Below are 12,720 nucleotides of genomic sequence, written 5' to 3'. Positions count from 1 at the left end.
CTTGTTGATGAGAGAGGTCAATGGAGATGGCCAGACTGGTTGGAGCGGACAGAAAGGTTACGATAATTCAAATAACCACTCTATACAATTGTGGCGAGTAGAAAAGCATCTCAGAATGAACATGTTGAAACTTGAGCTGGATGGGCTCCAACAGCAGAAGACCGATGTTTTCTTCTCACACTTCGGGCCTGTTAATACCAAATCATTCATCACTTGAATACCACAGACTATTTGGGTATTGTTGCTGACTGTGTGTATCCCTTCATAGCCACAATTTACCATCTTCTCACGGCTACTTCCAGCATGATAGTGCACCATGTCCCAAAGCAAAAGTCATCTCAAACTGGTTTCATGAGTTCAGTGTCCTTCAGTGGCCTTCCCAGGCACTGGCTCCGAATCCAATAGAACACCTTTGTGATGTGGTGGAACAAGAGATTCACGGCGTGAAAGCACACCTGAAAAATCTGTAGGAATTGTGTGATGTAATCAAATCAGCATGAACCAGAACAGGGCTTTCCACAAGCGCCGGCTGCCGGCCATACAGCCGACTACACAATTAAGTCCAGCCGGCTACTTTAATGACTTATTTTTGTAGCCCACAGGCTCTAAATATTAATTTTCGATTTTAATAAAATTAAATGTTTATCTAACGGACTGACAATAATGTCAAACTGAACCGCACTCAGGGCGGCACGGTGGTGTAGTGGTTAGCGCTGTCGCCTCACAGCAAGAAGGTCCGGGTTCGAGCCCCGTGGCCGGCGAGGGCCTTTCTGTGCGGAGTTTGCATGTTCTCCCCGTGTCCGCATGGGTTTCCTCCGGGTGCTCCGGTTTCCCCCACACTCCAAAGACATGCAGGTTAGGTTAACTGGTGACTCTAAATTGAGCGTAGGTGTGAATGTGAGTGTGAATGGTTGTCTGTGTCTATGTGTCAGCCCTGTGATGACCTGGTGACTTGTCCAGGGTGTACCCCGCCTCTCGCCCGTAGTCAGCTGGGATAGGCTCCAGCTTGCCTGCGACCCTGTAGAACAGGATAAAGCAGCTAGAGATAATGAGATGAGATGAACCGCACTCATTTAAGTTGTGATTCGCGCTGTTTGTACCGATAATAACCACAAATTCCCCGCCGACTTCGTTGATCAAGGGAGAGTAACTCATCCGCGGCCCCGACATGCGGTGTGTGCGCGTGCACTCGGCGGAGGCAGTAGTGTGTTGGGGCTGTCGGAGGGAACAGAAGCAGAGATGACGCTTATTTTGTCTCCGGTAAACCAGTCTTCTCTCGTTCAATTACGTGCTGGCATCAAAAGACACCGTTGGTTGTAAATGAAACCAAACTGAGTGGTTGGAGTGTATTTTCATACACAAATGGAGAAATGTTCGCTGAGTGTTTAATTGTGTAGCCCCACTGCAGACCGTTGTCGTTGTTAATTCATAGCATGCTCAGTTGCGTGAATGTGTCATGCACCGAAAATAAGAGATTTACAAGCCAGGAACGCCTCATGATGCAATACGCAAGAAAAGAAAGAAGATTTACTGCCATTTTACTTTGTATTTGAGTAAAGTGAATAAATAAATGGTCTGTGGAAAATACATTTAATCCTGGGAACTGCGTGCACAGGAGTTTATTTTGTGTTTACTACCCCCCCGGCTGGCTACTTATTTGTCATGGCTGGCTAGTATGAGCCTTAGTGGAAAGCCCTGCCAGAATCTCAAAGGAACGTTTCAAATATCTGGTGGAATCAATGGCATGAAGAATTGAGGCTGTTTTGACAACCAATGGGAGACCCTATGCAGTATTAACATAGTGTTCCTTATAAAGTGCAATGTGTGACTATTATCAATGTCAGATTTCCAGTACAGCCACAAATACAGTAGCTCTCCATGCAGCCTGTGTCGCTCCCCTGTTTACTTCCCTCACCTTGAGATGCTTTCTGGCACTTTTTGGCAAATCTGCATCTGCGCATTCATCGAAGTGTCCTTTTCTCTTGTGGATTTTCAATGGATTTCCAATCTGACACACACAAACACACATTTCCACTTGGTAATACGGTCATCTGTAGTGATAACAGTTTTTAAAACATCCTGAAGTTACTGTTTACCAGAGGTAGACAGTAACGAAGTACATTTACTTGAGTACTGCACTTAAGTACACTTTTTGAGTATCTGTACTTGAGTATTTTTTTTTGGAAAACTTATGACTAACTTCACTACATTTGAAAGACAAATATCGTACTTTTCACTCCACTACATTTCTATCAAGGTCCTCGTTATAGGGTAATCACACTAGAGGCGGAATGCCGTCGGAATGAAAATTCTTCCTACATTCCGGGATATTCGAAGTGCATTCTAAAAATTCTGACTGCATTCTGGGTGCATTCCAAACATTCGGACCCATGCTCATGCTCAAAACATTCGAGGTGCATTCGAGGAGGAGAAACATCGAACGGCATTCGAAGTGTATTCTAACTGCATTCTAAATATTCTTACAGCATTCCAACAGCATTCGAAACATTCTGATCGCGTTCGAGGGAAAAATCGAAACGGCAAGCCACTTCAAATCCTGCCAGAATGTCCCGAATGTGCCTCGAATGAGTCAGAATGCCGTCGGAATGAAAATTCTTCGTATATTCCGGGATATTCAAAGTACATTCTAAGTATTCAAGCTGCATTCTCTTTGAATTCTTAGACGTTCGAAACATATTCGGTGGCTATTCCGGGAGCGTTCTGACTGCATTTGAGGTGAATTCGTACAGCATTCGAAGCGCCTTCCCACCAGACTTCGGGTGGTATTCGGGCAGCAATCGAACCGCACTTGTACGGCATTCGAAGTGCATTCTTAATATTCTTACTGCATTCTAATAGCATTCTAGGTATTCCTACTGTGTTCCAACTACATTTGAACTGCATTCGAAAACTAATACACCCGGAATGTGCAAGAATCATTCGAGGCGGGTTCGAAGCGCATTCTAAGCATTCGAACGATATTCTTACAAAGCTGTAAAAATGCTGGTCAGTTTGAAATTCCCGCCTGAACGTGGCACGAATTTTGAAAAATTTTTCATTCCGGCTGGTTCTGCTTGATTCCTGCTAATTCCGAATGAGTGTGACGGGGGCCTTACTCGTTACTATGAAACAGCTTTGAAAGTGGATTTTTTTTTCTTTTCTTTTCTAAAACGTGATTGGGTTTTTTTCGCAGGTGACAGAGACAGCCCATCAGTAATCACTAGGGTCACGTCACGTCCACAGACAGGATAAAATCAAGTTCAATGATTTCTCAGCAGTATTATTTAACACGATCAGTTGATGGCAGAATGGAAGGAGGCGGTTCTTCCATTGCACGCACTCATGGCTATAGCTAGAACCCATGTTTCAGTTTTTGAAAGGATTAAAGATTCGTTTTGTTTTAAATATTTGCTTTGTTTGCCAAAAACGAACCACATCATGGCCTACAAAAACTCGCCATCCAACCTGCGGAAGCATATGTAAACGTATGTCAACATTTTATTCGAAGAGAAAGCTTGCAATGAAGTTGTCTATGCTTTTAGAGCTATGCAGTCTGATTAGTCAAATGACTTTCTATGGATTTGCCTGCCAAGTTGCCAGCGCCTTGTCCACGGCTAACGTTTACACATAGCTAGTTAACTTGGACACTGTTAGTTAGCATGTAAAAACAGAGTTACACTAACACGAATAATGCTAACTTCTCTGAAGTCCTTTCAGAAATATGTTTTAGCATAATCTTGCCAAATAAACAATGTAGAAATCTCTCTTTTCTAGTAGCATTGGCTACCCAATATGATTTCAAGTTTGGAGGAAAAAAAAAAAAGAGTTTGCTCGCATGTCAGGTGGAGCTTCACTGACTAGCTAACTTAACGTTAAACCACCATGACGGCGCAGCATGCGTTCATTTTGTGAATTCACATTTCTGTCTCTGGAAACAGCATTAGGTTTTGTAAGTGTTGTGGCAATAATACAACGATGCGGTGACAGAAAATGTACTTTTAATACTTAAGTATTTTTAAAAGCGAGTACTTCAGTACTTTAACTTAAGTAAAAATTTGACTGGACAACTCTGACTCGTATTGGAGTAACATTTGACCAGTGGGATCTGTACTTTGACTTAAGTAATGAAGTTGGGTACTTTGTCCACCTGTGCTGTTCACACTCCTTTCTGGTCCAAGTCTACAAGATTCATGAACAGTTACTTCACACAGTTACTTGATGGCTGACAGCCAATTCATTTCATACACTACCACCTCCAACATACTTTACATTTTCATACTGCACTATACACGCAGTTACTTTATCGAGAATATGTGCTGCATCATTTAATCATCTGCATTACTTATCACCTTGTATGTCAGTGTGTAGCAGAGGACTTCTTGGAGAACTATGTTTTGTTCCTAACATTACATCTGTCTGTGATGAGGGGAATGATAATAAAGCATTGAAATACTGTGTATTTAAAACACTATCACAGATGACTCATGTTGCACGTGTATAATTGTTTTTGCTTTTAAAGAATGTAATTGGGGAAATTGGGACTGGGAAGTGGGGACTGAGACATGGGAACCAGAAAGTGAGACCTGGGAATGGAGTGGATGTAAATGGGAAGTGGGAAATCGGGAGCAGGGTGGATGTAAATGGGAAGTGGGAAATCGGGAGCAGGGTGAATGTAAATGGGAAGTGGGAAATCGGGAGCAGGGTGAATGTAAATGGGAAGTGGGAAATCGGGAGCAGGGTGAATGTAAATGGGAAGTGGGAAATCGGGAGCAGGGTGAATGTAAATGGGAAGTGGGAAATCGGGAGCAGGGTGAATGTAAATGGGAAGTGGGAAATCGGGAGCAGGGTGAATGTAAATGGGAAATTGGGAGATGGACGGATTGGGAATGGAAAGAAGTGGGGAAACTGGAAAAAGGGAGCTGGAAAACAGGAACTGGGAAATTGGAGGGAGGGAGGGAGGGAGGGAGGGAGGGAGGGAGGGATGGGTAGATGGATGGGAAGGACTGAAATGAGAAATTGGGGGATGGATGGAAAGGGGAACTTGGGGACATGGATGGATGGATGGATGGATGGATGGATGGATGGATGGATGGGGAAATTGGGGGATGGATGGATGGATGGATGGATGGATAGATTGGCAATCGATGGATTGGAGATGGACGTAAATGAGAAACTGGGACTGGGAAGTGGGGACTGAGAAATGGGAACTGGGAACCAGAAAGTGAGAACTGGGAATGGGGTGGATGTAAACGGGGAAATTGCGACTGGGGTGGATTGATGGATCGGTGATCGATGGATTGGAAAGCCAGTCAGCAATCTGATATGTACCACTCTGATACTAGGCTGAAAAGCTGGATCAGTATTCACTGATTTTGTGACAAGAACATGTACAACATTGACTAACATGACACAGTTCAAGAAACAAATTGGCTTAAAGCACCTTGTATCAAGGTTCTGATGTTTCAAAATGAAGGCCTGGACAGAGTCGACTCATTTACTGACAGGATTTTTGGTATCAGATCAGCAGTTAGATTAGTACATTCCTACAAATTACTCTTCTTTATTTCATAAAATTCCATCATTAATAGAGCGGTGGCTACAATTATCGACACCTTTTCAGATTTACCAATAAAAAACAATTTTACAAAGGTGATTTTCAGTTACAACAGTAATTATTGGTTAATTAATCAAACGGAAGACCCTCCTCACCCTTTGATCTTGTCGTCTGATGCCACAGCTCGTTACCTGAGATGGAATTTTTTTTTTTTCACAACGATCAGCAAGTTGAGGAAAACCCAGACGTCATCATCGCAGGTAAACATGGTGGAAAGATCAGGGACATGTTTTTACTGATCAAATTCACTGATATTTCATGATATCCTTGTTGAAACCTACTTTGTTTCTTACTCTTTCATTTGACAGTCGTCATTTTTTACCTAAACGCATGTTTGAGAATCACATGAGGTGTCGATAATAGTGATCACTTTCACTGGTGACATTTACAACTGTTATGGATCGATCTTTGTGTAACATTGCTGAACTACTTTAAAAAAAATAAAAGTGCTGTGATATATAATAATTTTTTTCTGATTCATAACAGAATGGAATGTTTATAGCGAATTTGGAATCCTACTGCAATAAACAGAATTAGATCAGAATTAAATTCCTAAGAAAATTACATGTTTGAAATATTCTTTTTTTTTTTGCAGTTTGTTGTAAATATCTACTACATATTACAATATCAGTAGACATTTTATATTTTGGTTTGAAGTATGACACGCAAGCTTTGACCTGGATTTTCATGTGGTTACAGTGTCAATTGCCTGTTGACATTTACTGAAACTACAAAACTAGAAATTAATACAAACAACGAATGATTAATAAAATGTGATCTACGAAAATACTTAGAAAGTGGAACAGAAAGATTTTCTGACACAGGTTAAACATTATCAGTTCATTTGTTTACAAACATTAGAATTACTGTACGTAAGCACCGACATCGATATATTTATATAAAAAAATTTTGTACTAAACATAAGTCTATGTAAAACAAATTTTAAATAAAAACTATGCTTTGTTAATTTAATATCACGTACCGATTATTTTTTTAATAAATAATCATCTGGATGTCGATAATTGTGGAACGGTGTCGATAACTGGACAAAAGTGTCAATACTTGTGGAACGGTGTCACATGATCTGATACGCTAAGTAATCAGGAATCAACTCTTTTTATTTTTTCCAGTGGAAGTTTGAGTAATTATTCATGCACAATTTACGTACTGAAAGTCTTTTCTAATTTTGCAACAGCCAAAAGATCATTATGGTGTCGGTAATTGTAGCCGCCGCTCTAATTTAACTATTGTGTGACAATCATGTTTAGCACTACAGAGCTTGTTTTTAGTTGTTATTCTCTGTTTTATTTATTTTTTTTTTACAATAACACTTCACTTTTGCTAGTCAGATGCCACACTTGAAAGTCACTCTGGGTAAGTGTGTTTGAAACAGTGTACAGAAGGCACATACCTGACAGCTGTCAAGCTTTCCCCCCGGTGTGATTGTCAGAGCTTTTCTGTGGTCCACAGCAAGAGCACCAGACTCAGTCACGGGAGAGAGAGGACCTTTCTCATGGGGCATTGTGGCTCACGGAACACAAGTAATTACTCCTTAAGCTGAAGAAGCAAAAAATATATATATAAATTAAATATATATATATATATATATATATATATATATTACACATATATATAATACACACACACACGTATATACACAACCCCGATTCCAAAAAAGTTGGGACAAAGTAGAAATTGTAAATAAAAACGGAATACAATGATGTGGAAGTTTCAAAATTCCATATTTTATTCAGAATAGAACATAGATGACATATTAAATGTTTAAACTGAGAAAATGTATCATTTAAAGAGAAAAAATAGGTGATTTTAAATTTCATGACAACAACGCATCTCAAAAAAGTTGGGACAAGGCCATGTTTACCACTGTGAGACATCCCCTTTTCTCTTTACAACAGTCTGTAAACGTCTGGGGACTGAGGAGACAAGTTGCTCAAGTTTAGGGATAGGAATGTTAACCCATTCTTGTCTAATGTAGGATTCTAGTTGCTCAACTGTCTTGGGTCTTTTTTATCGTATCTTCCGTTTTATGATGTGCCAAATGTTTTCTATGGGTGAAAGATCTGGACTGCAGGCTGGCCAGTTCAGTACCCGGACCCTTCTTCTACGCAGCCGTGATGCTGTAATTGATGCAGTATGTGGTTTGGCATTGTCATGTTGGAAAATGCAAGGTCTTCCCTGAAAGAGACGTCGTCTGGATGGGAGCATATGTTGCTCTAGAACCTGGATATACCTTTCAGCATTGATGGTGTCTTTCCAGATGTGTAAGCTGCCCATGCCACACGCACTAATGCAACCCCATACCATCAGAGATGCAGGCTTCTGAACTGAACGCTGATAACAACTTGGGTTGTCCTTCTCCTCTTTAGTCCGAATGACATGGCGTCCCTGATTTCCATAAAGAACTTCAAATTTTGATTCGTCTGACCACAGAACAGTTTTCCACTTTGCCACAGTCCATTTTAAATGAGCCTTGGCCCAGAGAAGACGTCTGCGCTTCTGGATCATGTTCAGATACGGCTTCTTCTCTGAACTATAGAGTTTTAGCTGGCAACGGCGGATGGCACGGTGAAATATTCCTGAGCCCATTTTGTGATTTCCAATACAGAAGCATGCCTGTATGTGATGCAGTGCCGTCTAAGGGCCCGAAGATCACGGGCACCCAGTATGGTTTTCCGGCCTTGACCCTTACGCACAGAGATTCTTCCAGATTCTCTGAACCTTTTGATGATATTATGCACTGTACATGATGTTGTGTTCAAACTCTTTGCAATTTTACACTGTCGAACTCCTTTCTGATATTGCTCCACTATTTGTCAGCGCAGAATTAGGGGGATTGGTGATCCTCTTCCCATCTTTACTTCTGAGAGCCGCTGCCAGTCCAAGATGCTCTTTTTATACCCAGTCATGTTAATGACCTATTACCAACTGACCTAATGAGTTGCAATTTGGTCCTCCAGCTGTTCCTTTTTTGTACCTTTAACTTTTCCAGCCTCTTATTGCCCCTGTCCCAACTTTTTTGAGATGTGTTGCTGTCATGAAATTTCAAATGAGCCAATATTTGGCATGAAATTTCAAAATGTCTCACTTTCGACATTTGATATGTTGTCTATGTTCTATTGTGAATACAATATCAGTTTTTGAGATTTGTAAATTATTGCATTCCGTTTTTATTTACAATTTGTACTTTGTCCCAACTTTTTTGGAATCGGGGTTGTATACACACACACATTTATATATATTTTACACACACACACACAGTTGGAATGCTTCATTTCAGCACAACTATCGGGACATCACTTTTCAAGTGCACAAGTTCATATCTCTGTTCCAGAGATATGAACTTGTGCACTTGAAGTGATATCCCGATTGTGTGCATTCCACTGATAGTGTTAGTTATTCACATGCAGCTACAGACATACAACCTACACATCAATCTTTGGGTTTGGATCTGTCTGTTTATATCAAAATATTTGTGTCTCTGCAGCCAACTGCACTTGTCTACTGATGTGTTATTGTTGTTACCGTCGTTGTTTTGCAAGGAATTTGAAAACAAGCTTAAAATAACAAACACGCGCAATCCAAAGAAGGCGACATAGAAAATGAATAAAACAATGAAATAAATAAAAGTCTACACAGACCGGTCATTGTCTAATTGCTTGAACACACAGTAAGTTATCGTTATTTAGCTTGAAGGCTAACTGGCTATGATTAAATTCAGTGTTACAATTTCATCTTCTCTAATATTTTGTCTCGTACTCACTTTGCAGACTGCTATATACAGCAGAACAAGAAATTTTTTTAAACACATAAATAAAACCCGACAGACTAAATCTCGCCCAATGATAAAACAGCGATATCCAGGGTACTCCGAGAACACTGCTTCTTCTCTCAATAAAAACTTCCTCTATAGAACGGAAGTTGTATTACCTCTTCATCCCGAGATGTGGTCGTTATTTTTACATACCCGTTTTCTGAGAAGTACCGCCTTCCTGGCGTCGATTGGTCGAAACTCATATCCATCCTCTGATTGGACAAGAAAACTGTAAGTACTACATAGCAACCAATCCGAGATAAGGAGGAGGGTTTTAAACTTGGAGCGTGGGTGGAAAATAAAATAAGGTTAGAGAATGCTGTTCAACCGCCATCTAGCTTGGCAGCGTCCATTTCCGCTCGCGAGTCGGAAGTGCAGCTGGAGGTGAAGCATGCTTATGTTCTTGCGGAGTAATGACAACAATTCGATGAAATGTAGAAGATACATGAATATAAGATTAATCTAAATATATTTTAAAAAATTTCCCCAAATGAATTACATTTATAAGTATAAGAAAATTGTTCTTGGGGTGTTAAAATTATAGTCTGAATTCAGGTTAATTTGGGACAGGATAATTATTGTATGGCCTCATAAATAAAACTCAGTTTAAGGCAGTTGAAATGATGATTGAAGTGATGTGACGTCATAGACGTGGGTGTGGTCAGTGTCAAGCAGGACATTGCATAGCTTTACATAGAAGACTAGATGCCTCGTCCCCGCTGCCCGTCAACGAAGTCGAACGTCCGCACATGGCGGCCATCTTACCTCAGACAGCTGGCTTACCCATTGCATTGTGTTGGTAGCGATATGTACTTTTCAGATGACCGTAACTTCCTCAAATTTCAATCGATATTCAAACGGTTTGGTTTGTTATATAAAAAAAAAAACCAAACGGAAGTATGTATTTATGATATTAATAATGAATAATCATTTTATGTTTTAAAAAAAATACATGCTGAAATTCCTATGCTGTGAGAAGCCTCAAGGCCTCTGCATGCTCTTGCGACAAGGCTTTCGCAGATAGCTTTTCGCAGACAGTTGTAATTTATCGTTGAGCGGGGAGTAATAGGCGTGCGCGATGTTATTCACCGCCACAACGCAAGGGGGCGCGAAGTCGCTAGGAGTATTTGGTGGGTGTGGTTAGTGGAGTGTTTATCCTCCGGTTACTTATAATGACTAGAACTTTTTTTTTTTTTATAATGACTAGAATTGGAGTCGTATAGATGTACATACTTCCTCAATCAACCGCTCTTCGTGCTGCTCCATCTTCGCTCGCGTTTTTAAAAATGCCGGTCGTGAAAACAAAACAAACCGGGAAAGTAAGGAAGTGGAAGTGCGTGTACAGCGGATGTAGAGTGGACCAATCAGAGCCCTCTTGTCTGCGACGCTGTCTGCGAGGCTTCTGCGGTGGTCACAATTTTTGGGAGGTGCGTGCAGAGCGTCTGCGAAGGGGGGGCTACGCAGACGCTATCTGCGACACCGTCTGCGAGGACTGGGTTGTCAGCATAAATTGGCCTTAACACTGTATACGTATGGATAACTGCGGCCTTAGGACAAATAACCATACAATTTATTTCCAATTTTTAGTGAAAATATTTTTACATGTGATAGGGCCGTAGGGGAAGCTAAAGTTAAATAAACAGCTTACTCACTTCCAGGGGCGCCGCCAGAAATTTTGGGCCCCATGAAAGATTAGAATTTTGGGCCCCCCAACTTTGCCCACCCTCGTCACAATTGCACTATTGTCATTATTTGACTTTTGTATATGGCGCTCGCTCATTAAAAACTTCAATCCTAAAGCATTTATGGGTTGTATTGCTGCTTACCTCCTTCTCCAAAGGGGAGTTCAGTGGTTTGGTAGGGCGGAGGTCCCCCTGAGGCTGAATCTGTGCATATTTAGGGCACCCCATTAGTTATGAAACTGGTTATTAGCACTAGTTATTAGCACCAGCATAACGTAATATTTCATCTTGTTTATCACACAAGTCAGTTCAGTTATTAAAATGGAAAAAATGTCACTGTACAAACTGTAAAAGTGTTCTCTTGATAGGCTAATCCAACCACGTTCATACTGTTCATTTACCATTCGCTAATATTTTGAACACACATGTGAGCGATAGCTACCTTTCTTTGGGAAAAACTGAGTGACCAGTTGCCTGCTTCTCCGGTCCCTCTCAGCTTTCAGCTGCCTTTCTTTACGTTTTTGACAGCCACTCTTCATATTTAGCGATCATAGACTGTACGCACTCCACTGCTGGCTGGCTGGCTGCTGCACCGCGACACAGCAGCAAGTAACGTTGCACTGATCAGCACACAGATTTAACGCATCGTGCTTCTACTAGAACTGGACTGTACCATTTCGCAAAAGGGGGAGGGTTAAATGACAATATGTTGAAGAACTCAAGAAATAGACAACCTTGTTCAATTAGCTGATTTTACCAGATGGAATATTGCATTGTTGTTATTTCAAAAGTCTTATTAAAATCATTAAAAGCATATTATCAGCCCCTTAAAGGGCCCCATGGCAGTGCTGGGCCCCTAGAATTGTTCTAACCTTTCCCCCCCTGGCAGCGCCCATGCTCACTTCTGAAACTTCAGAAATACTTCATCCACCTCAAAAACCTAATGCACTCACAGCATAGCATAATAACAAATAAACTCACATCATAGCATAATAACAAATGCACTGCCCGAGTAAGTAATAGTATAAAACAGTGACAGCGACTCACGGTAGTTTGTGACAAAAAAAGCCCGGCTGCTCATATCAGGAACTGTATTGGACATTATTTCACTAAGTAAATAACGCTACCGATTATCCTTAAAAAAATGATGTATTATCTTACTGGTGAAATGTGATCCCGTGTGCCCTACTTTCCAGACATCGCCGGTTCGAGCAACCGAAAGCCGCGCAGAAGTCTGGCATCTCGTCACAGTCAGTAATTTAATTTCCTCTAGAAATCATAATGTAAGTTGTTTTAAATTAACCAACCCGAAAATGAAAACCATGTGCAAGTGCAACTTCAGTTATTGAAAATATTATCTCATGACCTTCCATGTAAAATTACTTGGTGCTACGAGCTAGCCTAGCATGAAACACAACTTTGACAAAGCTGCAGTAAGTCGTTTTTGAAGAGAAAAGGTACGATTTTAGCATGTTCAAGCACCCAGAATTACAACCACATTAATAATGTTTTAAGAAATCAAACCACTTGTATATGCGTCAAAATTTCAGCGAGATAAGAGTATAAACATTTAAGCATCTCAATGGTCTTAC

General features: G+C 40.7%; 1 protein-coding gene across 3 annotated transcripts in view; it reads right to left on the bottom strand.

Moving 5' to 3' along the window:
• senp7 (SUMO specific peptidase 7) overlaps positions 1-9,533 on the bottom strand; it is a 40,804-nt gene extending 31,271 nt beyond the window's left edge. Inside the window, exons 1-4 of one of the 3 annotated variants that reach the window (XM_060929414.1) lie at positions 9,396-9,533; positions 7,026-7,171; positions 5,710-5,745; positions 1,916-2,008 (exon numbers count right to left, since the gene is read on the bottom strand). In XM_060929414.1, the coding sequence (XP_060785397.1) occupies positions 1,916-2,008; positions 5,710-5,745; positions 7,026-7,136 (240 nt within the window). In that variant the 5' untranslated portion in view covers positions 7,137-7,171; positions 9,396-9,533. The remainder of the gene's footprint in view (positions 1-1,915; positions 2,009-5,709; positions 5,746-7,025; positions 7,172-9,395) is intronic. The other 2 variants (XM_060929415.1, XM_060929416.1) reach the window with 2 other exon arrangements.
• Positions 9,534-12,720: the final 3,187 nt, after the last annotated feature.

This window comes from Neoarius graeffei, chromosome 9 (genome assembly GCF_027579695.1).
Source record: "Neoarius graeffei isolate fNeoGra1 chromosome 9, fNeoGra1.pri, whole genome shotgun sequence".
In the NCBI taxonomy this organism is placed as follows: domain Eukaryota; kingdom Metazoa; phylum Chordata; class Actinopteri; order Siluriformes; family Ariidae; genus Neoarius; species Neoarius graeffei.
The sequence above is the reverse complement of the archived record's forward strand: the minus strand, read 5'-3'. Positions and strand labels throughout refer to the sequence as shown.